Genomic DNA, 25886 nt, shown 5'->3' on the forward strand with positions numbered 1-25886 from the left:
CAACACAACACGGGTGGAGGGGGAGACCCAGTTCTAAAAATAAATACTGTACACCGCTGCTCGCCCTGTTACACCTGGAAACTGGCAACAGACAAAGATGCAACTTGCAGTACAAATAGTAAAACTGATTGGAACTATTGTTGAATGAACTGTAAAAAAAATATTCCAGAAACAGTAAAAATACTGTTGGAAGTTCCTGGAAGCGCGTAGCATTCCCAATGTTGGAAATATCTCTGTCAGACTGGGCAGCACTGAGCTAAATTGAGGGATTTAGCAGAATTTAAATATTCAGGGCAGACAAATAACCAGCACTGCCTTGAGAGAAAGATTGCTAATATTGCAGCCCATAGTAGTTGCGTTCATGTCTGCGAAGGCACTATGAGCTTTTTTTCAGTTCTTGTGTAAAAACTAACTTGCAAACATTTTGTGCACTGTTTTAATAAATCCAAACGGCAAATGGATTAAATACCATACAAAAGTGCAAATGTCTACTATGTGCGCTTCGAGATTGTGTAAAATCTACGTCGTGGCTGCACAGGTGATGAATTATAATAAAATAAAATAAAACTATTTGAAGAATGAAATCCATTAAAGCTGTATTGCAGTTACACAATTGACGAACATGACTGCTATCTGGAGTGATGCAATCCAGTTTCATTAATGCTGTAACATGCTCTTAAAAATCCATGTCTTATCCCCCAAAGTCAAGTAGAAAACCTGAAGTACAATCTTTATTGACAAATCAGTACACAGATGAAGGCACTAGCTGAAACGCTTGTCTGTTACAGTAAATTGTGAGGCCTCAGGATGGGTAACACTGGCAGATGTGTGTATAAATGCCAGAGCCCAGCACCACGCCACTTCCAGTAAGCACAGACAATGCAGGACTGAATGTTCCTGTTCTTCTCTATGTTCGTTCGCTCATTTGAAACTGGAGTGCTCAGTGTTCCACGATGTTCCAGGAACAAAAGAGCAGAAGAAAGAGGAGAGAAGATGACCACTTGGCCCATCGGGGCTTGTCCAGTTTCTAGTTGCCGATACAAAAAATGATGTAAAAGAATGCCAATGATTCAACATCAACAACATGACTAGGTAACCCATTCTGAGCGCTCACCACTGTAAAGAAGTGTCTCCTACCTGCTGAGACAGACTGCATTTTTTTCCATGTGCATGATGGCGATCTCCCTTTAACAAACCTGAATGACAGGAATATAAAGCGTGAACAAATAGCCTGACTTCAGACAATCAGGGAGAGGGATAACTAAACTGGTAGTCTGTCTGCAATAACCATTACCACTGGCCTCTTAGATTCATTAAATAGTACACTTGTCTGTTTTCAAAAGCATTATGCTCAGCACAAGATTAAACCCCATGTGGTGAATAGTGTTGACTCAGATCTGCAAAATTACTTAACATAAGAACATCAGAACATAAGAAAGTTTACAAACGAGAGGCGGCCATTCGGCCCATCTTGCTCGTTTGGTTGTTAGTAGCTTATTGATCCCAAAATCTCATCAAGCAGCTTCTTGAAGGATCCCAGGGTGTCAGCTTCAACAACATTACTGGGGAGTTGATTCCAGACCCCCACAATTCTCTGTGTAAAAAAGTGTCTCCTATTTTCTGTTCTGAATGCCCCTTTTTCTAAACTCCATTTGTGACCCCTGGTCCTTGTTTCTTTTTTCAGGCTGAAAAAGTCCCTTGGGTCGACACTGTCAATACCTTTTAGAATTTTGAATGCTTGAATTAGGTCGCCACGTAGTCTTCTTTGTTCAAGACTGAACAGATTCAATTCTTTTAGCCTGTCTGCATATGACATGCCTTTTAAGCCCGGAATAATTCTGGTCGCTCTTCTTTGCACTCTTTCTAGAGCAGTAATATCTTTTTTATAGCGAGGTGACCAGAACTGCACACAATATTCAAGATGAGGTCTTACTAGTGCATTGTACAGTTTTAACATTACTTCCCTTGATTTAAATTCAACACTTTTCACAATGTATCCGAGCATCTTGTTAGCCTTTTTTATAGCTTCCCCACATTGTCTAGATGAAGACATTTCTGAGTCAACAAAAACTCCTAGGTCTTTTTCATAGATTCCTTCTCCAATTTCAATATCTCCCATATGATATTTATAATGTACATTTTTATTTCCTGCGTGCAGTACCTTACACTTTTCTCTATTAAATGTCATTTGCCATGTGTCTGCCCAGTTCTGAATCTTGTCTAGATCATTTTGAATGACCTTTGCTGCTGCAACAGTGTTTGCCACTCCTCCTACTTTTGTGTCGTCTGCAAATTTAACAAGTTTGCTTACTATACCAGAATCTAAATCATTAATGTAGATTAGGAATAGCAGAGGACCTAATACTGATCCCTGTGGTACACCGCTGGTTACCACACTCCATTCTGAGGTTTTTCCTCTAATCAGTACTTTCTGTTTTCTACATGTTAACCACTCCCTAATCCATGTACATGTGTTTCCTTGAATCCCAACTGCGTTCAGTTTGAGAATTAATCTTTTGTGCTGGACTTTGTCAAAAGCTTTCTGGAAATCTAAATAAACCATGTCATATGCTTTGCAATTATCCATTATGGATGTTGCATCCTCAAAAAAATCAAGCAAGTTAGTTAGGCACGATCTCCCTTTCCTAAAACCATGTTGACTGTCTCCCAGTACCCTGTTACCATATAGGTAATTTTCCATTTTGGATCTTATTATAGTTTCCATAAGTTTGCATATAATAGAAGTCAGGCTTACTGGTCTGTAGTTACCTGGTTCAGTTTTGTTTCCCTTTTTGTGGATCGGTATTACGTTTGCAATTTTCCAGTCTGTCGGTACCACCCCTGTGTCAAGAGACTGCTGCATGATCTTGGTTAGCGGTTTGTAAATTACTTCTTTCATTTCTTTGAGTACTACTGGGAGGATCTCATCCGGCCCAGGGGATTTGTTTATTTTAAGAGCTCCTAGTCCCTTTAACACTTCTGCCTCAGTTATGCTAAAGTTATTTAAAACTGGATAGGAACTGGATGACATGTGGGGCATGTTGTCAGTATCTTCCTTTGTAAAAACTTGTGAAAAGTAATCATTTAACATATTTGCTATTTTTTTTTCTTCCTCTACGATTTTGCCATTTGTATCTCTTAAACATTTAATCTCCTCTTTGAATGTTCTCTTGCTGTTGTAATATTGGAAAAACATTTTGGAATTGGTTTTAGCTCCCTTAGCAATGTTCATTTCTATTTCTCTCTTGGCCTTTCTAACTTCCTTTTTGACTTGCGTTTGCAGTTCTGTGTACTCTTTCTGCGTACTTTCTTTTTGGTCCTTTTTTAATGCTCTGTAAAGTGCCTTTTTTCGCTGAATATTTTTTTTTAATTGATCTATTAAACCATTTTGGCAATTTAGTTTTACATTTAGATTTGTCTACTTTAGGGATATAATTGTTTTGTGCCTCTAGTACTACATTTTTGAAGAACAACCATCCTTCTTCTGTGGGTGTTTTCTCTATTTTACTCCAATCTACTTCTGTTAGTCTCTGTTTCATACCTTCATAGTTTGCTTTTCTAAAATTGTAAACCTTAGCTTTAGTCATTACTTTTGGGGTTTTAAAAAGCACTTCAAATGAGACCATGTTGTGGTCTGAGTTTGCCAGTGGTTCTCTGACCTCTGTTTTAGTTATTCTATCTTCGTTATTTGAAAAGACTAAATCAAGGCATGCCTCCCCTCTAGTCGGTGCCTTCACAAATTGTGTTAGGAAGCAGTCATTTGTCATTTCCACCATTTCTATTTCATCCTTCGTGCTACCCACCGGGTTTTCCCATTTTATTTGGGGGAAGTTGAAATCCCCCATTAGTATGGCTTCTCCTTTGCTACACACATTTCTAATGTCATTGTATAACAGATTATTTTGCTCACCGTCTGAATCTGGCGGTCTATAGCATGCTCCTATTATTATGCCTTTTGAATTTTTGTCCGTTATTCTGACCCATATTGATTCGGCTTTATTTTCTTTGTCCAGGTTTAACACCTGGGCTTCAAGACTGTTTCTTATGTATAGCGCTACCCCTCCTCCTCTTCTGTCCTGCCTGTCTTTCCTATACAGTGTATACCCACAAATATTATATTCGTCCCCATCACTCTCAGACAACCAAGTTTCTGTAACACCTATCACATCATAGTTACCTGTTAGTGCAGTAGCTTCAAGTTCTAGAATTTTGTTTCTGATACTTCTAGCATTTAGATAAATACATTTAATGGTTGTCTTACCTGAGTTGTTGTTCTTGTTTTGATGCAGTCTCCCTTCTGTTTTTTTGTTGATTTCTCCCCCCTTCCTTTCTAGTTTAAATGCTTCCGAACCTGCTCGAGGATCTTTTCTCCGAGTAGACTAGTTCCCTTGTTATTTAAATGCAGTCCATCCCGTCTATACAGATAGTCCTCGTTGTAGAATGTGGTCCAATGATCAAGATAGGTGAAGCCTTCCCGTGTGCACCACGTCTTCAGCCATGCGTTTTGATTAATTATTTCCAGCTGTCCATATGGTCCTTTGCAAGGTGCCGGTAGTATACCAGAAAATACCACAGTTTTGGTTTTCTCTTTTAATTTCCTTCCTAGCTCTCTGAATTTGTTTTGCAGGGATTTTGGTCTGTCTCTTCCAATGTTGTTTGTACCAATGTGGACGACTACTACCGGGTCGTCTCCTGTTCGTTCTAGGAGCCTGTCCACGTTCTCAGTGATGTGCTTGACCGAGGCTCCCGGAAGGCAGCACACTGTTGTAGTAAGGGGGTCCAAACTGCGAATTGAACTTGCTGTGTTTCTCAATATGGAGTCCCCAACAATCATGACCTCCCTTCTTTTTGCTGTCTGGTCACCACTGTCAATAGGGTCCTGGATGTTGTTCCTTTCATTCTCTTGTTGTTGGTTCTGCTCATCAAAATTCTGAAGTGACTCAAATCTGTTGGTTGTTTTGATTTCTGGTGGTTGTGTTTGACGAAGTTTCTTTTTTTCCCTGCTTCTGCCTACCTGAACCCAGCTGTTCTGACCTTCTATCTCCCTGGTGGCTTTCAGTCTGTTAGGGGTGATGCAGACTTCCATGAATTGTGGGCGTGCCAGTTCCTCAAGATCCTGTTGCTGTCTCACTTCTTCCAGCTCCATTTCTAGCATACTTACTAGTTTATGCAAATCCTGGATCGCGCGGCACTTTACGCACACTTGGTTTAGCTCCGCTGGGTTTTCTCGGATTTCCCACATCAAGCAGGTGTCACAGATTACTGGCTTGAAGACCATGTTGAGGTTTTTTTTTTTTTAAGTTTAGTTTCTTCTGCAGCCGTCAACCTGCTTTCAAACTGCTTCGAAACTGCTCTGTACTTTTCCACGCCTGTACTTCTCCCACTCGCTGTCGCTTCCACTCGCTGTCGCTGGGAAGACTGCCTCGTTTAACTGCGTTGTTCTGCTGTGCTGTTGGCTCCTCCCCTCGCCCGTGTCTCAAAACGGCGCTGAATTTGAATCAGCTGCTCCGAGTTTCAGCTTGTTTGTTATCAGAAAAACACACGCGGCTGTTTGACTTTGAGCTGCTGCTGTGTTTCCCCAATGTCCTCTGTTTTCTGATTAAAGCAATTCAAGATGCAATTTCTCCTTTCTGCTTCGAAACTGCTCTGTACTTTTCGACGCCTGTACTTCTCCCACTCGCTGTCGCTGGGAAGTTGGACTTGGAGTTGTTTTGTTTTGTTTTTCCTTGTCATCCAGTGGGATATAGTAATTGCCACAGCATGTATGTCACGCTTACATTTTGAGATATACAGACTAATAGATGCGCTTCAGTGTGTTACAGGAACATAATTTCATCTAGGGTTTCTGTGACGTCATAAATTACGAGACAGAAGGTCGAGTAATTTATAAACTGTCACAGAAACCCGAGATGGAATTGTTTTCCTGTAACACTGAAGAGGCCCATCTATTATTTTTTATAATACATGAACACCCTTGTGATGCTAACATTAAAGACGAAGAGTTTCAGCAGTACAGTTGGGCTTTTTTAAACTTAGTGTTTCAGTGCTGTATAGACGTTCTGTGTCATTCTCTGTCCAGTTTCCCTGAGATACGAATGTACCAGCTTTACATCTTTTTAAATTTTTTTTAATGTATTCTCATTTTGTTGATCATTAATGAACATTTCTGTACTGTGGATGCTGTTGAGTGTTTTGAATTGAAAGTGATGATCGCGAGGAGTTGAATGGGTCAGAGTTCAAGTATATTTTCCTCTAGAGGAATTATCACTTTTTGACATCACTACTGTGGAATTATTTATTTATTTATTTATTTATTTTTAGAATGACTCAGGATGTAAATATAGCCATCATCCATGTATTATAATATGGTATCCACAGCAACCCAATGACATGGGTTGGTCATTATTATTTATGAGAGTCTCCCTCCAAGTGAGTGTTTGAAGCATCTTGTAGTACTGCATACAACCCTGAGTGGAGTCTCAGTGATGAGGTCTAACACTCTCTCTCTCTCTCTCTCTCTCTCTCCCTCCCTCCCTCCTTCTCTCCAGGAGGAGCCGGGTGGAATGGCAGTGGGTGGAGCAGAGAGCCACGGTGGGCAGTCGGTGGGCGTGGCTACAGGCACAGGTGTCCGATCTGGAGTACCGTATCCGGCAGCAAACTGAGCTTTACCGGCACATCCGTACCAACAAGGTACTGCGCTGCTGCACTGTCTGTGTCTGCTTGCTTTTCTGCACTTGTGAGGTTGTGTGTTGTTTTTTTTTATTTGAAGACTCAAGTAATACCCAGTTCACTGGAAAGGGGTTCGTTTTGAACAACATTGCATTATAATTTCATGAGTTGGGACAGGAGAGACCAGAAATTAGTGACACTAACTGAATTTCTTATTGACCTGTTCTGTGATTGCAACACTAAAGTTATTAGACAGGGAATTCTGGTATAAATTACATTAGGCTGGATCTGTCTGCAGCTAATTATTGTCCTTCTCTTCTCCCCCTCTGTCTCTGCGGTATAGGTGCCGGTGGTCCTGTGTGAAGCCCCGTCTCCGGAGTCCCTCCTGAGAGAACCCTCTCGCTTTGGGCCAGGGCAGACCCCTGTCTCTTCCTCCCTGCGCAGCCCTGCGCAGCTCTTACACAACCTCAACCACCAGGTCAGTGTGAAAATCTAATTAAGTTCCACCTACAGGGCTTTAGTGTGTATTATCAGTGTTACTAACACAACTCCCCATGCTGTTGTAAATGAGTGCAGGTTTAAAAATGTCTTGCATTTTTAATCAACCATGTGAGCCCTTGTATACGGACACAGGTGCATGGGTATATGACTGAAACCAAAGAAGTAGCAAATGCATTTCCACACAAAACAGCGTATATAAGCTCATGTCTCTATTTGCATGATTACACAGTGTGTGTGTGTATAAATACATACATACATACATACATACATACATACATACACACACAAGTGCACAACATCAGTGAGACCACACACAAATAGACAGACAGTGTCTCCCTCTGCTGGTGGGAGTGTGTAGTAACAGTTTTGTTTGTTCCGCAGAGCTCTTATGTGGCCCAGTCTCTGGGCAGTGTGCTGTCTTCTTCCAGCTCCTCAGGGTCCTCTTTCAACTCCCCGAGAGTGCTCAATGGCTCCCTCCACAGGTCAGTCTACTGCAAATCTCACAGACACAGACGGCCGCTATCCTACACTATCCACAGGGGATGTGCCATGGCAAGCTGCACAGGACACTAGGGTGGCCCCTCTTTAGAAGTCTTGGGAAAGACTTTGGTACTGTTGAGTTGTCTTCTTTATGGCTCTTTGAAAGTGTAAAATCTCATTAGATTTTGTAGCAAAACTGAGCATTTATTCTGTTTATGTTTATTTCAGTGTTGGCACACAAGACAGGTTTTGAGTTCAGAGCTGCAGTCCCAAGGCAGTACCAGTTAGCCTTTGTGTGTGTGTGTGTGTGTGTGTGTGTGTGTATATATATATATATATATATATATATATATATATATATATATATATATATATATATATATATATATATATATAGTGTATTGCTGGATGTGTGTATAGCTAGGGATAGCTCATGCAGCTTTTCAAAGTGACAAAAAGGTTTTAGGAATTTGTTTTGGGCTAAATGTTTATATATGTATGCTACTATTTGAAAATCAAAGGCATTTTATATAAATCACTAATATTTTCTATAAATTCAACAGTACAACTTTATTTTGGTTTATAAACTGTACCACAACAAAAGTATGAAAAACATCTCCAAAATGTTTTGAAAAAAGACTGAGACAGAAAACAGAGTCCTCTTGTGGCAGTAATCTGCTGCGCAGCTTCAATGAACTTCTGAAATCATTCAGCTGTCAGCCTCTACAGACTGTTCCAGGTTGTGCTGTGCTGCACCATGTATCTGCAGGAGGGACCTCAGAAATAATCAGCAATAGCATCTTATGACATGAGCATAAGTCTGTCATGTAACATTTAGATTTCACATGTTATGTAACCAGAGAGTACTCTTTTAGATATGTTGGTTGGTTGGTTGGTTCTGCCAGAGTTATGCACACAATATACCAGGGGTGGGCAGCCCCTGTCCTGGAGGCCCATTCTTTTCCTGGTTTAATGATTCAACAGAATCAACTTTTCGATTCAAACAATTCTATTGGAATGAAGCCCGGCACTAGAAGGGCCAGCTTTGCCCACCCCCGTAGGATGCAGTTTAGCTGTGTCAGTGACAGCTCAATACAGCGCATTGTGGTTATAGAAAGCTGTGTGGTTTTTAAGAGGCAGTGAGCACTATCGACAGGCAAAGCTTTGAGACAGATGGCCTTTAGTACAAGGATGGTCATATATAGTGGTTGTGGCAGGCCTGCCCCTAGAAAATATCACCAATGTTTATTTAATTTGTGTTAGGAAGGTTCCTGGTGGGGACCTCCCTGTATAGCGGGAATAGTGCACGATCCAAGCTTGGCCACCTTTGTTTCTTAGTAGTTTTTGTAGTGTTTTGTTTTTGCCTTTTGTAAATATTAATGTACGCTTGTCCTCCCACACTAGGTATACCATTGTTTGGTACCCTAGTGGCAGCCACTGCAACTGCAACAACTGCCTGTTTGTTTAATAAAACCTGGACACTTGTGCAGTGTTTCAACATCAAACCGTCTGTGTCTCTCGTCTCTCAGCAGATACTCACTCACAGTAACAAAAAGCCCCAGTTACAGTGGTTAATAGAAATAAATAGCAAATGTTAAATAAAATAAGTGACTTCTATACAGTAAAACCTTGGTTATATGCCTCACTATAACCTGTGTTGTTGTACACTGCTGTTCTGACCTGCGGTCCTAGAAGCTCTATTCAGCCCGCAATTTCTGGTATTTACAGAGCTAGTACTGTTTGTTGTAAATTTAAAGGTAAAGGGGTTGAATTCTAACTTTATATTGAGAAAGTCGTATAAACAACTGCAATTTGATTATCTGAACACCTCTGGTCCCAACCAGTTTGGATAGTGGAGGTTTTACTGTATGAAGAGAAATCTTTATTTCCAGTTCCCTGACAATGATTCAAAGGCGTGTTCTCCTCTGACTGTCTGTGTGGCCCTCAGCTCTGAGGTCGGTGACAGCTCTCCGGAGGTTCTCTGGAAGAGGCAGCTGGTAGACGGCCTGACCGCCCTGCCCTCCCTACCGGACAGCAGCTGTGTAGCAGCCCGGGTTCGACCGCTGCAGCGCCACCCGAGACGCAGGCTGGTACGCATCGGTGGGACACCCTACGTGCGCGCCAAGGTATGCCTCACTGCACACTGTCCGACTGTCTGTCAAACACAGTCTAGTCATCATCGCAATGTGTACAATATATTAGAAACCTTCTGTTATGGCAGCCACAAAGACTGCCCTATGAGCTAGACAGAGAACTTTGTTCTACTAGAGAAACGGAAAGGGATACACTGTGGTTCCATTGCTGATCTGCTCTTTTATATCCCAATTTAAATAACTGAAATAAGTCTCTATCTTGGAAGTTTACTGTACAATTATTGGCTCCTGATAATGTAATTGAATAGATTAAGATGTGAAGGTGCATGGGCTGTGATAGCTTTGTTTGTATGGCAAGTACATTACTGGGCCAAACCAGTTCCTCCATTTTCCAGTGACAGCTCTGTTCACCTTTCTGTATAAATGGGGTATCAATTGTATTCCTACATGCCAAAGAGAGTGCCAACTCTCATGTCCTGATTTCAGCGGAAACTGTTGAATTTGCATTTGTCCTTGGGTTTCAAATTATTTTATGAGTGGGCAGTTGATTTAAAACATCAATAATAGAATAATGACATGCAATGACATGGTGCACTTATAAGGCAGATAAACATAGAAGTAGACAAACGTTTTGGCTCATGCTTGCATCATCATGGTGCATTTGGCATTAGAAAAGATAAGCAGCGTATTGAGAAACCCCAGCTGTGGCTCAGACTTTAGAAGCTGCATTTTTGACTGGGTGTACCTGGAATCTGAACTGTTTCCTCCCCCCTCTCTCCCAAGCCTCTGATGCTGCGCTGTAGCTGTGAGCTGCCCTCCTCCTGTATCCTGTGTGGTGGCCGCAGCCGCCTCCCCATTCAGACCCCCGATCACAGCAGCTGCACTGTGGAGGAGCGTGGGGCTGCACTGGAGCCCTCCTTCCACCCCATCCTCTCCTTCTCACACGGTGAGACTTGTAATGGCCACGACCAGTACTTTGTAAGAAGAGGGCTATTGCAGGAAGCGCTTTAATATCCATTATTATGTAGCATTTAAATAGTTTTTTATTTTTTCTGCTCTTCTGCATTGCTAAAAATACTTTATGGGGGTTGAATAGTTTAAAAAAAAAAAAGTGCAACTCAAGGAGATCTAGCAAGTGTTAGAGTAAACTTTTCGTAATATGCAGACCCTGTTGGTACGAGGTGGTGCAGCAGACTAATATAGTAACCTTTTCGGCCACCGAGGCCTGAGTACGTCTTTGGTCACAAGTTAAATTTTGTGGTAAAGGCATTTTAACAGAAAAAAAATGGAAAACAAAACTAGCATAGAATTGAATGCAACAACAGTACCACCCCATTTCATTATTGTGTCTTTGTGTGTGTTGGTGCTACTCTCTTCAGATCTTCCTCTTCACCTGCTCCTGGAAGGCAAGCTGCAGGATGCAGGTCAGTCTCTGAGCCCTCACTGGCTGAAGGGGGGCAGGGCCTCCCCAGGACTACACAGGCACCCACAGGGGGAGTTGGGCCCCACACTGCATAGGACGAAGGAGGAAACACATGGGCCTCACAGGGTCAAAGCTCTGCGGCTCTCTCAGATCAAGAGAAAGCGCACAGACCCCTCCAAGAACGCTTGCCACAAGCTGGCCTCTTCACTGCTCTCCTCTGCCAGTGAGTACCCCCGACCTGGCCTCACAGTGTGGAGTTAGAACATTCACAGTTGAGGTTGCAGCATGAGGCAACTGTGTGCCATACGGTGTAGAATTTAGAGATCATGACATCTTCATAATTATCAGCTAAAAACGATCTAATTAACTCCCATTAATTGTGAATTTTGACCTAGTTATTTTTTTTATGATTTACTCCACAATGAAGGATAGACTGAAATAATTGATTTTTTTCATTTGTTCTGTTTCCCAGTTTAATTACCCACCCCTTTCTGGACAAAAGTGAGAGGGACATCTTGGTAGCAGTGGCATTGCTCGATATAGCTTTAGATGGCTGTCAGAATGACTGTTGTCAACAGTAATGCATTTATTAAAAATCAGTTGTTTGAACTGGAGTACAGTATGCCTAGAAAATAAAGTTGCAGACAAATACAGGTTATCCATAATCTATATACCTTTTAATAATGTTATTAAGGCCCCAGCGATTCTTTGTAAGATATTTACAATGTCTTTCTTGGCTGACTGCTGTAAAACTGCATGCTAAACAAACAGCTTCTAACTAGCTCCCTCCCTCTGTTTCAGAATATGGTCACAGTAAAAGCAGTTCCGAGCGGTTGCTCAAGCATCGCTTAGAGAGCTGGCAGACAGCTCCCAACTTCCAGACTATTCCCACATTGGAGAAGAACCGATCCCAAATGGGGAAACCTAATTCCACCCTCTACCCTCCCGGTGAGTACCAGCGAAAAATGTGCATAACTACTAATTAGATTTTATGTACAGTATGTGTATATCTAATATATTTGCAAATACTTGTTGCCATACTATCAAAGCAAAAATATATACGATGATGAATAAACCTTTAAAGTAAAGAACCCCATTATGTTGCTGCATCCAGCATATGCTGCTCTATTATAGCTGATCAGCAATGGACATTGTTGCCAGACTCTGAATTCTCTGAATAATATATACATTAATAAAGGGGCAGGCACCCCGTCACACAAGCTTTAATTGAAGTAGGGTTAACATGACTTTGTATTCAAGAGAAGGTGCTTGATCTATTCTATAAAGACAAGTGGACCAGTGAAACTAGACTGGAACTGACTAAACGATCTCTGCCTTTTGTGTTTCATCGCCTCTGCCCCATCTTAAAGCAACTGTGGATTTGTGTTCAAACCACGAACCTGCAACCTTGAATATAATAACAATCTCAGATTGCTGCTGGTGATTGCAGTTGGAAAAAGTGAAGATACAGACATTCTCAGTAACTCCTCTCTTAATCAACCTTTATCTTAATCAGCGCCGCTATCCAGCTTCCATTCAGCACAGTTCATGCTGCTTGCATTCTGATTACACACTGCTTGTTTCTGTTAGCTTCTATCCGCCAGCATTAACGTTAGTGTAATTGCTGAAAACTTTAGTTATAAGTGTAACCGGTTGTCATGAACTTAACAATGAAAAGAAAAATTACAGGTACATTATTTAAACAGTTGTATCGTATAACACTATATGTTTCAGAACCCCACTACTTACTCTTTCAATTTGAACTGTGAGTTAAGATCCAGTACTTTTAGTTGAGTCCAGTACCCAGAGCTGAGAGGGGCTCTCGTATTTTCTAAATGAGAAACGCTTTGGTTTTATTATAGAAATAAGTGAAAAACTTTAAAAGTGAATGTCTGTTTTAATTATGTGATATACTTAGTATTTCTTGGAACAAATTGCAGCACTCTTTAAGGACACCAAATAAATGTGTTTGAGAGCCACTGCTCTCAGACATTAAACTGATTGGTTGTTTGATTTAATCCTTTGATATTGTTTGACCAATTTAATACCATTCTGTAGCTTTGTGAACTGAATAACAGAATCACTTCTTTACTCATTTAGCTATTCTGTTTTCTATAAACTGCTTTACTTTACCAGAGTACTTATGTATTGTTATTGATACATCTTTGTTGTATATTTGAACTTTTGACATATAGGGGTTAGAATTCCCAGGTAATCTCACACTACCATACACCTTTCGTCAAATTTGGGGGGGTGATGGTCTTAAATAACTTTTCACCCTGAATCTTAATCACAATGCTCATTGAGACAGATTTGTCTCTTCACGATGGTGCTGTAACTGTCTTTTCCATGGCCAGGATGTGTGAGTCGAGCTGAGAAGCTGCAGAGGGGCGCAGGCAGCCCCAGTCTCTACATTCCCAAACCCTGTCCCGAGGCCCTGTCCCAGACCACAGCAATCCCTGCCAGTGACCCCACACTGACTGGCTCCCTCACTGCCACCACCACCCCACAGGTGAGAGACCAAAGATAAACACTGAGTCACAGGGTTTGTTTCTGTGTGATGGTGAAAGAGGGCGCTTCTGTGGTATTCTTGTGGGTAAATATAATGCCAGTCACCATGGATTCCATTTGTGAAATTAAACCATTGTTTTTACTGTTTCACTGCATTCAGAAATACTGAAAGAAATGTAATACATTCAATATCAAATGTTTGGACTAAACGTCTTTATTAATGTCTTGAAGACTTCTAGTAGGAACGTTAGTCATTTTAAATGTAATAAGTTTCTGTATTCAATCTATTAAAAAGTTTACCACTATTATGTACATTTTATGATGACTCATGGTGGAATTTATATGTAAAATTCCAATAATTAGCTAGTGCTTTCTGGAGCAGTTTTTAAACAGCAAGCCTCTGGGACAAATGACTACAACTCCATCTCACAAGACAGTGTGCAAAAGTAGCATTCCCACTTAGCTTTTTTTTTTTGGTAAATTGGTAAAAGAGGAAGCTTGTGTCCTTTCTATTAACCTGCATACTGTTTGTAAACCTGGTGGACTGTCAGAATTTTCTGATTAAAAAAAAAAAAAAAAAAAAAAAAGAAAGCAAAGCAAATCAATCGAATCAATGGAATGTGGGTTTTCACGAAACATACCAATGACTTTACAGTAGATCACCGGCCTTATAAAGAAGCCACCCAATCACTTGTGTTTACTGCACCATGTATCTGTGTATATGTACTGTACCAAGACTGTGTAAACACAAAGGCTAACATGTATGTTATGCCTGAATATTTTTGTCAAAGGTTAAATGTTTAGGCAAAAATAAACTCAATCAATCAATCTTTATTTTACATAGCGCCTTTCATAGTGGACCACCATCACAAAGCACTGTAACAAGAAAATTCATAATACTTTAATACAGAGACATGCATAATACATGACGTAGAGTAAAAAAATAAACAAAACAAAATACATTAAATATAGTGAAAAGTGCATAATGCATGATAGTAGCATAGTACATGAAATAGTACATTAAATACAGTGGAAAGTGCAGTAGCATAATAATGCAGAGAAAAGGTTTATCCTTGGGATTTTCACATATTTCAAACCTAAAATGTTATTAGATCTTAATCTAAGTCCTAATAATAGATAGAGATAACCTGATTAAACAAATTACACACAAATATGATACTTTTTGAACATTTATTTATCAACAAATGATTCAACATTCAATATCCATGTGTGAAAAAGTATGTGAACCTTTACATTCAGTAACTGGTGTCACCCCCTTGAGCAGCAATGACTTCAACTAAGCTTTTCCTGTAACTTAGTGAGTCTCTCACATCGTCTTTGAGGAATTTTGGCCCATTCCTCCTTACAGAACTGTTTCAACTCTGTGAAATTTGAGGCAGCTTATGGACAGATGGCCTGACATTCTCCTCTAGAATCTTCTGATACAATGCAGAATTAATGGTCGTGTCAATGATGGCAAGCTGTCCAGGTCCTGAGGCAGCAAAGCAGCCCCAAACCATCACACTCCCACCGTCATGCTTGACGGTTGGGATGAGGTTCTTCTGTACGAATAACGTGTTTGGTTTTCGCCAAACCTAACGTTTCTCATTGAGGCCAAAAAGTTCTACCTTTGACTCGTCTGTCCAGAGAACATTGTTCCAGAAGTCTTGTGGATCATCTGTGTGCTCTTTGGTGAACTTCAGACAGGCAGCAATGTTCTTTTTAGAGCAGTGGTTTCCTCCTGTCTATCCTTCCATGAACACCATTCTTGTTCATTCTTTTTCTGATAGTTAAGTCATGAACACTCATATTAGCCAAGGCAAGAGTGGCCTGCAGATCCTTGGATGTTACTCTGGGGTTCTTTGTGACTTCCTTGATGATTTTCTTGTTTGTTCTTGGAGAGGTTTTGGTAGGACGACCGCTCCTGGGTAATGAATGTGGTCTTGAACCATTTGTAGACATCTGTCTGACAGTGGATTGGTGGAGCCCCAAATCCTTAGAAAAGGTTTTGTAACCCTTTCTAGACTGATGAACATCAATAATTGTTTTTCTGAGGTCCTTAGATATTTATTTTGTGGCATGATGTGTTTCCAAACACCTGTATGGTGAAGACCAAACTCACAAAGTTTCTGATCTTTATATAGGGTGGGGCTCCCAAACTCACCCCTGAAGAGCTACCTAATTATTTGAACACCTCATTCTAATTATTCCCTTAATTGAGCTGATAAAACCAGGGGTTCACTTACTTTTTCACATACCCTGAATCATAATTACTTAGTTTGTCTAATTCATAAATCATTTTATTTCAAAAGACATGGAATTGGTTAATATGAACCCTATTGGATATTTAAGAAAGGACTGGTTTTGATTCAAGAAGGCTATCATGATAAACTATGGAATTTCCATAATTACTGGAAATGTACATGGCATAGTACATTAAATACAGTGGAAAGTGCATTATACATGATAGTAGCATAATAGATAAAATAGTACATTAAATACAGTGGAATGTGCATAATACACGGTCGTAACATAATACGTGAAATAGTAGCAGCAATACAGCAGCTAATAGCAAATGTCAGGCTTAAAGAGCATGGAAAGCATAACCCTAATCTGTCTACACCGCTGGTAGAAGTGTCAGTGTTTTCAAAATAAGCTGGCGACCGGCACAATTAATTGCCTACTACTATATTTGCACCAGCTACTTTATTAAAAAATATTACATTTATTTTCAGGTATTATCATTGTCCATTTTTTGTCGTATTATGGTACTGTAAGGCGATATTATAGTACATAATAACTATACATATGCACCAAAAGTAATTTATTTTGTTGATGTCCTAAAAAGAGAGGTTCTGTATATTAACACCAACAGAATACAGTAATCCCAGTTGCAACAGTTTTGATGGTGATCAAATGTGTGAGTACTGGTGTGTAAAAAAGAAATGCTTAAAATGAACAGTTGCATTCAAGAAATTTAGAACAAGAACAGTGAAAAATAAAAATACATTTGGTTGTTATTATTTAGGAAAGCCATATTGAGCTGCACTCAGCTCATTTGCAAATGGGTCCTAGTCAGTAAAAAAATAAATAAATACAACAATACTGGAGATTACTAACAATAAACCAACATTCCCTTTCAAGAACAAAATGTAACCATTACTGGTAATTACCTCCTAAAGACCCTGAAACCTGAATAAGATATATCAGAGCTGCTCGTAGATCCTGTGGTGCAATCATGGCTGGCCCCCGAGGGCATAAAAGTACTGCACTCACCAACCTCTGCGATATCTTTCTTCTCAAGAATGACTTGATGGACAAGCATTGTTCATATAAGTACTTGTTACCTCTATTCACCATTTGAATCCCTTTTTTCAAAAATTTCCTAGTAGAAGGGGGGGTGGGGGTGGGGGACGCGCCCCTCCCACTCTTTCCCCATTGGCCCAACACACCACAATGAGATCGGTGCCCCCAACTACCTTTGAAGTGCCACGTACCTTAAAAGTAATTGAAAACCCTGAGTGTGTGTTGGGGTTAGTGCGAGTACCTGTGCCTGTCCCTTTACATTCTGCTCTTAATCTAGTCTGATCTCTCCTCCAGCAGCCAAGCCGTCGGCGGAGAGATAAGTGCTCGTTCGACATCAATAACATCGTCATCCCCACGTCCATGGCAGTAGGAGCCAGAGTGGAGAAGCTGCAGTACAAGGAGATCCTCACGCCCAGGTCAGTCCCCTCAAGGGTAGCATAACTAGGAAGAGAGAGGCTGCTTACTGTTTGCTCTGGAAATCCAATCTTGTAGTCTGGGTGCAGTACACACTCTTGTACTGGGCCACAGTGGACGTGCATTTTGTGTCCAAGATTACAGGTTGTGTGATGCAATGGAAATTTTGAACTCTAAACCGACGGCATATGAACTGCAAGGTACTACTGTTTTTCATTTAAATAGCTATGAACTGTTTAAAGATTAAACTCCCAAAAGAAAAGAACATCTACTCCGTGTGAGGAAATTATACAAAATAGAATGCAGAACTCCAAATGCATTTTCTAAGCAGTTTTCTAGTATATAATGAAATAAATTAAAACTGTAAGTGGTACTCAAACACTGACTAGTTGTAGTTCTGTACTGTATTGAAGCTAAATTTACTACTGTTAATTATCTTATGAGAGATGCATGTAGAAACTCAGTGTAACTCTTTCAGGCAAATAAGGATCTGCCTTTTCTTAGAGCAAAACTCCCTGTGAATCTGTGTATATTCCCTTCCTGACTGCATAATCTCCTCTTGCAGCTGGCGTCACCTAGACCCGGAGGTGTTCCAGCCTGTCGAGTTAACGAGCTCCGAGCAAGAACGAGAGGAAGAGGAAGAGGAGGTCAGAATTCTCTCCTGCACTCACACTGCCTTTAATTAGATAGTGCTTATTACACATCAGACTTTGCATGATTAAACTGGCTAAAATAACAGTGCATAATCCCCCAATAACCTCTGTGAGACACATTTTCACCAGAAGACAGAAGCAATATCTTACAAACCACAATGAAATAACATATTTGTAAGGAAATAATAGAAGAATACTAAACCTAAAATGTATGAAAAATAAAAAAAATAGAAACAAAAATGCAAAATACCTTATCAGACCTGCTAACACATTTTGCGTATCTGGTACGCCTTTTGCGTTAGTAATACGCGGGTACGCTTTTATTAGATGATACACAATAATACGTAATCCATGTTTCGCTCACCGTCTATGATGTTGCCTGTAGTTAGAGAAAGTGTTGCGTCTAACGTCAGGGCCAGCGTTAGGGCAAGGCAAGCAAGATAGATAGATTAACTCAGGTTTTGAGTTTAGTTACATGATTGAATAACCAATCAGCTTTTGAGTTTAGTTGACGATCCAACCTCAGTTTTAAAAAAATTTAAAGTGATCTTGGGTTGACTGACAGAAATTCCTACCACCCAGTTTCTTTGTATAATCATTGACATTCTACTGTAGTCTATCAGGCTTTGTTGAGCTGACTTGCTTGTGTTTCAACTGTCAGTTTCGGACTCTTTGGAGGGAGTGTGAAGTATTGTGACTTGTGAGGAAATTATTTATTTCAAACTGTCTGTGGTACCTTTTGTTTTTTTTAATTAATGCATTAGTTATGCATTTATTTTTGCCTGGGGAAAAACGTGCTCGGTTTAGATAACTGCATCACATGAAAAGAAAAATCCTGAAGAGGATTTTACAAGAATGGTGAGGGAGTAAGTTCAAATATTTATTATAATAATATAGTACAATATTTAAGCTTAATGTTCTGTTTTTGGCTCGTTGTCCTGTTTTTCTCAATCACCTGTTACTGTACAGGGTAAAATTCGATTTTATATTTTCAGGAATCTCTTATAAGTTTTACAGCAGCAGGAGAAGTAGGCTCTTGTATATTCCCCTTTTTAGTTTAAGGAATATTTAAAATCTCTGCCCTTCTAAATATCATTGGCTGAAGCAGTTTTAAGTGAGGCTGGATTTTCATTGATTAAAATATTCGTGTGTGCTCCCATTGGCTAGAAAGGTTGCAGTGTTTTCGGCACAGTGCGAGATTGAAAGTTGGAAGTTTGTCTGATTGTTGGGAAGTTTGTCAGGTTGATTGGAAATTTGCAGGTCCGTACAGCCTTTCGTATTAATCAATTGACAGATTAATTCATTATTAGATGAATTAGCAAATACGTTTACGAACCACTGTATGAATTGACAAATTGCTGGACAAATTGACCAGTTGACAAATTCATGAATTAACAAACGAATTGACAAACTAATGGCTGGGTAGTTTTGGCACAAATGGCACTCCATACTGAGAAGTCACCCAAGGCCTCGTCATCCTCCAGCACCTAAACCTACAACTTCAAAAACTGGGACAGGGTTTGACTTGAGTGCGTTCCTCTTCAAACAAGGTGAAGTGGCCAAGCAAAAGAAAACAGCCAAGGAAAAAAAGCTCAAAGTGTGTCAGGAGAAGAAACCCTCTGGGAGTTCACTATCCAAGCCTGAGAATGTGCACAAGTTTCTGTCAGACCCTGTGTCTAAGGTATAAGCACTATTTTTGAAGAGGGCTATACTAATTTTTGACAGAGGAAACCAAGCTTTGCAGAAAGAAGAACCCTGCATCCACACTCTGCTGTCAACTTTGAAGAAACAACTGCAACAAATATTGCTATGCTTCTGCAAGCCAGAACAAGTTATTGCCATAATGAAACATGTGGGAAGGGGGTTGAAGCCCACGGACCATAACAGGGAAAACCAGTGAGGAACTTGGAGTGGGTTATGAAACAAAATGCTTCATCAAAATCCAGATGAGCCTACACCTGAGGCCGCTTTACAAGGATGCAAGGCAGTTCTTCTCATCAGCTGCTGACTACATGATCCGGAGATTTCCTTTTGGAGATGAGGTGTTGGTGCATGTAGCTGTGGCAGACATCCACAAAAGCCAGTCAAGTCAGCTCCTGCTCTCTCATTTTCTTTGTCAGTTGCTTTGCCTGTCTGCTGCCTGAGGGGGTCACAGTAGACCAACTGGAGGATGAGTTCCACCTGTATCAGATAAATGATTTTGAAGACCGCATCCTGACCATGCAAATTGACAAAGCCTGGAGAGAGATTGCTTTGATCAAGGTTGCTGACAAGGAAGTCTTTACAAGTCTTTCTGCAGTAATGCTAGGCATTTTGGTCGTCTTCCACAGTAATGCTGACTGTGAAAGAGTCAGCTTAGTGACAAAAACAAAACCCAGCACAGAGCCTGCCTGACCAGACATGCTAGGTTCACTGGTAACGCCCAAAGTCTTGATGTCATCGAAGCAGCAAGTGTGTCACACAAACCTTTAGTGACACCTTGCTCAGGAAAGCCAAGTCAGCCACCTATGAAGCTAAACATTCAAGATCTGAAAGTGCAGTTTGACCTGTTTGATTCCTTTCTGTTCCAAACAACTCATTTTGTGGATAGCTATTACATTTGGTGCTGACTATTTACAAGTTTTTATTTTTCCTTTTTTGAAAGTGCTGTTTCTCTGTTTTAGAAGCTTATACATTTCAATTTGTTATGTTTTGACAGTAAATAAAATAAACATACTACAAAAATGGCTATTTTCTGTACTTGAAATAATTTTCATTTAGTATAAGTTAAAAAAAGGTTTAATCTATACAAAGGTAAACAAAATTAACTTTAAACTGAAACAATCATAGCTAATCTCTATTTTTTTTTATGAAAAATTCATACTAAAAACTCACCAGAGTGTAGTATTTAGCCGTTTTATACCCTAAAACAATTCTAGAGGGAAGCCCCCCGGGACCCCCCCCCCCTCGAGAAAGAGTGCTACTCAAAATAAAATGTCAAGGTTGGCAGGTCTGCATAAGACATGTAATCACAATAATTCCCCACAATGGGAATTGGTTACAGATTAGACTGCTTTTTCCTTTTGATTTAGCTAGTCTCTTGCAGTTCCCTCTAGGTCTTATTGCCTATATCCCATATCACTTTCCAGCATTAACCATGGTCTCTATCTCTCTATAGCACTGAGCTGTCTCTCATTCTGCCTGGTTTGTGTGTTTCAGATCGAGGACACTTCGGACGAGACCTACCTGAGCCGACACTCTCAGTGGGAGGAGAGGGAGAGGTCTCGCTGGGGCAGCTGGGCCCCGAGCTCCACACAGCGCAGAGTGGGCCGGTGAGTCACAATATAGGCAAAACACACAAACTGAAAACTAGCACAGATGAATTGAGTCAGCATGAGACTTTATAATCACGTGGGCCACACCGCCTCCTTCCCAGTTCCTCAGCTCTAACCGCTAGATCACACATCCACCCTTACAGACCCTCAGCTCTACCAAAACGAGACCACACTGCCTCCCTCCCAGTCCTTTAGCTTTAACAGCTAGACCAAACTTTTCCCCCCACAAACACATACTGTAGTTTAAGTTTAATTTGTAATAAACAATGTTAACCCTTCCTTTGGTTTCAGGCCATCTAACAAAGGAGATGGCAGACTGACGCCCCAGCCTCCTCTGCAGTCGAAGCTGGGTCTCTGCCAGCCTGCCTCCCCCCCGGAGGTGTGCCTCCCCCTTCTCAGTGAGCTACCTTACCTGTCGACACATAGCCCCCCCGAGCTGTGGGACCAGCGCGGGCGAGTGCCCTCCTTCAGTGAGGACACCACCTCCTCCTTGCCCGACGATGAGCTGCTGGTGAGTGTGCTTGAGAAATGCAGTGCATAGTCCATGTGGAGTAAGGCACCGGGAGATACGCTACTCCACTGTAGTATTCTACAGAGTTGTCTACACAGCGTCAACTTTATAACCGCTTGAGCCACACAACCTTTGGAGTCCTTCAGTTCTAATCAGAAGTCCATATGAAGTATCTACACAATAAAACCAGAGAACGTAGACCACTTTGCCCTGACCTTCAGGTGCAGTAGAGAATATGATGCACAGTACGTGATACATACAATTCCAATAATGCCAGAAACCAATACTTTTTTTGTTTTGTTTTTTTGCCAGAGAATATAAAGATTCATTTTTTAAGGTTTTATTGAAAAATAGTCTGACAGTGAAACCTTGTCTCCATTGCTGTTCCAGACAGTGCAGCCCTGGGAGCTGCGCTGCTTTCCCCTGTCGGACAGTGATCTGCAGCTGCTGCAGCAGAGCCCTGAGGACGAGGAGAAGGCCCAGCAGATCCGCTGGCCCCCAGGGACAGGCCGGAACAGCTCAGGAGCAACAGGGAGCCCCAACATGCAGGGCATTCCGACTGAGAGCACTGACTCTGGGATATTCCTGGGCAGCACAGAGCTCACTCCCACCTCCCTGAATCCCCAGGTCCCTCACTGCAGCCTGGACCCAGACGCCTTCCCTCTCCCCTCGCACAGACTGGCACCCATCTCCTTGCACCCGCACCTCCCAGCGCCTCACTGCAGCCTGGAAATGGACACACTCACTCACCCCTCTCACAGACTCACCCCCATTTTTTTGCAGCCCTCTCTGTCACACAGCAAGCACGGCAATCCCTTACTTACCTCTGAACATCCCCTCTTCAGCTCCGTGCTCCCCCATCTCACACACTACAGTCCCCCTGACACAGATGACAGCAGGACGTCTGAAACCGCAGCCAGTAACAGTTTATGAGACTCGATCTGCTAGTCAGATATAACCAAGGGATTGTTCCTGTATTTAAACAAAAGAAACAAAACATGCTGTTCCAGTTGCTTTTTACGTTTGATATTCAAACATCTATAGTTCTGATGAAAAAACACCTGAAAGTACACATGAAACTATCTGTCTCTTAACCGTTAGCGGTCCATTTATTCAGCGCTCGTCAAGGCACATCAGGTCCAATTTATTTTAACATGCAGTTTTAATTATTATTATTATTTTTTTTTTTCAGAGTAAAACAGGTTCAAAAGGCATTGAATTGCAAAAAAACACTCAGTACTGTATCTACAGCCAAGCCCCACCCCTTGTTCGCTGTATTTTTCACATACCTCTTTATAGACTGCATACTGATAACACTGTAACAAAACTTTTTTTTTTTTTTTTTTGTTCCTGGGTAGTAAGTGTTATTTCCTAATTGCTTATGCCTCAAAAGTATAGAACATGGCTATTATTCCCCACAAACTTTGCTTTTGTGACCAGGACAGTGATATTTCAAAATATCACTATTTCCAATGGGAAAATGGGCAAATGTGTGTCTTTTCGTTCACATAAAGTCAGAAAAAAACAACATATGAATCCAAATTAACATGTATTTATACTAAAGTAATGCAAAGATGACTACAAAAGATTTAGAAGTGAGTAGTTTTTTGAGATTTACAATTATGCTGTATTTACAGTATAATTGTAAATCTCGAAAAACTACTCACTTCTAAATCTTTTGTAGTCATCTTTGCATTACTTTAGTATAAATACATGTTAATTTGGATTCATATGTTGTTTTTTTCTGACTTTATGTGAACGAAAAGACACACATTTGCCCATTTTCCCATTGGAAATAGTGATATTTTGAAATATCACTGTCCTGGTCACAAAAGCAAAGTTTGTGGGGAATAATAGCCATGTTCTATACCTTTGAGGCATAAGCAATTAGGAAATAACACTTACTACCCAGGAACAAAAATTGTGTTACATAGTGTAATTCCTCTCCTGATCACTCGTTTTATCACCAAACTCCTCAATAATGCGATCCAAGTCATTATTTTATTCCTATAACATCTCAAAAAGCTCTGCAAATGTCTGTGATATTTTTTGAATCCTGGATGCAGAAGCAGCTACCTCCTTTATATCCGTGTTATTTCTGTAATGCATGGGGCTATGAGAAACACCCTTTTTTCAGTTTCATTCGGCTCCTATCGGTCTCACTCGGCCACTGAAAGGTTTACTCGGCTTTTTCCAGAGAAAAAACTTCTAGAGACCTGTGCTTTACGTCTTTTTGATGATGTCGGACAGGGTCCGACAATAGACCGGAAAGGGAAAATTGTAATGTCGGACCTGGTCCGACATAGGACCGCAAAGGATTAATCTATCTAATCTCCCCACACACCCCACCCCAACACAATAGCTTCTGTCTGTTTTTTCTTTTCTTTCTTTATTGGATTTCATTTCACGTGGTACAAGAGTCTGTCAAACAAAGTGGCTCTCAAACAGCACTAATGAAGATTTTAAGGTTTCATCCAGGTAGACAAAAAGTTTAGCAACTTGTGTGACACAAGATTATCTCTGGGAACGTGTTTGTGTGCCACCACTAGTGTGGTGTGCCACACACCACACTGATCTTCCTCTTCTACTGCAGTAACAGCTTATAATCTCATGTATGCACCTCCTACTAGAAGAGAGTGCCACACAACCATTGAATCTGAGCAAACCTGAAGCAAGTGCTGTAGGGGAGTCCAACTGGTTTATCTGAAGTGTTGGGAGTCTGGATTTTCTATTTATATTCTGTTACAGTACTATTGTACAACTGGTACATTACAATTGTCTGCAGAAATAAAACTGCAATGTGGAAGCCAGTCAAACCATCCTTCAGTGGAAAACTTACGACAAGCTGCTGAAAGGAAAATGATCTCTTGTAAAGAGAAGTAGGGAGCAGGAGTGTGTGTTGAAGATTTCCTCTCTGTAACATTTCTTTATTACAGTAAGTGTTATTTCTGTTATTTTTTTTTTTTATTAACATAGACTAGTTAACCATGAATCTTATTCAAACAGCATTACTGTCTGCTCCCTCTATAGTAATCAGTGCAGGCTGTTCACTACTTATTCTTTTTGATTTGCATAGTATTTTCCAACCCACCGGAATTAAGCTTTCTCCACACTCTCTGCAACAAAGCAGAAAATACATTTTATGTTTGTTTTGTGGTTTAAATGATTAAATTGCAGAACTGATCTGCTTTCCTAATTTACCCTTGCAATGATTCATTAGATTTTCTTTTTTTTTTTTTTTTTTTTTTTTTTTTTTTTTTTTTTTTTAAGGGATGGGGTTTGCTGCAGGTAAATTAAATACCTTGTAAGTAATTCTTACAATCACCACCCTCCCACTGTGTAATCCTATAACTTCTGAGTCTTACTGTGGCACCCAGTTAGGTCAGGTTGTCCAGTTGTGAAGGAGATACTGTCTGCATTCCTTTATAACTACCCAGAGTACCTTTGACTTGTTTAATGTGGAAATGTGTTTAAAAAAATACAAATAAACAAGCTTTAAAACATCTGTTCCATAGCACACTTCAGTTTGCGGGAGATGCTGTCTGTATCAGTTCAGACTGGTCCTGGAGTTTGGAATGTAGCTGCTCTGCTGTCCTAAACAGTGGGGATGGATTATCTTTGTAAATTGTATTTATAAAATATACCACAAAACCTAAAAAAAAAAAGAAAAAAGTTTCGTGATATAACTAGAGAGTGCACAGTGCTTGACAAAAAGAGTTATAAGAATAATAAAAAAAGAAAACACTTTAAACATGTTGTGTTTGGTCTCCATTTATATACAGTGCCTTGCAAAAGTATTCAGACCCCTGACCAATTCTCTCATATTAACGAATTACTAATGGTACATAGCAATTTCGTTCTGTTTGATATTTTATTTTTAAACACTGAAACTCAGAATCAATTATTGTAAGGTGACATTGGTTTTATGTTGGGGAATTTTTTTAAGAAAAATAAAAAACTGAAATATCTTGCTTGCATAAGTATTCAACCCCCATACATTAATATTTGGTA

The 25886-nt window shown here is 40.4% G+C and overlaps 1 protein-coding gene across 2 annotated transcripts in view; it reads left to right on the forward strand.

Annotated features, from left to right (window-relative positions):
- LOC121312983 (KAT8 regulatory NSL complex subunit 1-like) overlaps nucleotides 1-23048 on the forward strand; it is a 53855-nt gene extending 30807 nt beyond the window's left edge. The window contains exons 2-14 of one of the 2 annotated variants that reach the window (XM_041245043.1): nucleotides 6549-6690; nucleotides 7013-7147; nucleotides 7552-7652; nucleotides 9599-9776; nucleotides 10527-10689; nucleotides 11123-11389; nucleotides 11968-12114; nucleotides 13524-13678; nucleotides 17278-17399; nucleotides 17963-18044; nucleotides 21249-21361; nucleotides 21656-21875; nucleotides 22266-23048. In XM_041245043.1, coding sequence (XP_041100977.1) covers nucleotides 6549-6690; nucleotides 7013-7147; nucleotides 7552-7652; nucleotides 9599-9776; nucleotides 10527-10689; nucleotides 11123-11389; nucleotides 11968-12114; nucleotides 13524-13678; nucleotides 17278-17399; nucleotides 17963-18044; nucleotides 21249-21361; nucleotides 21656-21875; nucleotides 22266-22808 — 2368 coding nt within the window. In that variant the 3' untranslated portion in view covers nucleotides 22809-23048. The remainder of the gene's footprint in view (nucleotides 1-6548; nucleotides 6691-7012; nucleotides 7148-7551; nucleotides 7653-9598; nucleotides 9777-10526; nucleotides 10690-11122; nucleotides 11390-11967; nucleotides 12115-13523; nucleotides 13679-17277; nucleotides 17400-17962; nucleotides 18045-21248; nucleotides 21362-21655; nucleotides 21876-22265) is intronic. The other variant, XM_041245044.1, reaches the window with a different exon arrangement.
- The last annotated feature ends 2838 nt before the right edge of the window (nucleotides 23049-25886 follow it).

This window comes from Polyodon spathula, chromosome 3 (assembly GCF_017654505.1).
Source record: "Polyodon spathula isolate WHYD16114869_AA chromosome 3, ASM1765450v1, whole genome shotgun sequence".
Lineage (NCBI taxonomy): Eukaryota > Metazoa > Chordata > Actinopteri > Acipenseriformes > Polyodontidae > Polyodon > Polyodon spathula.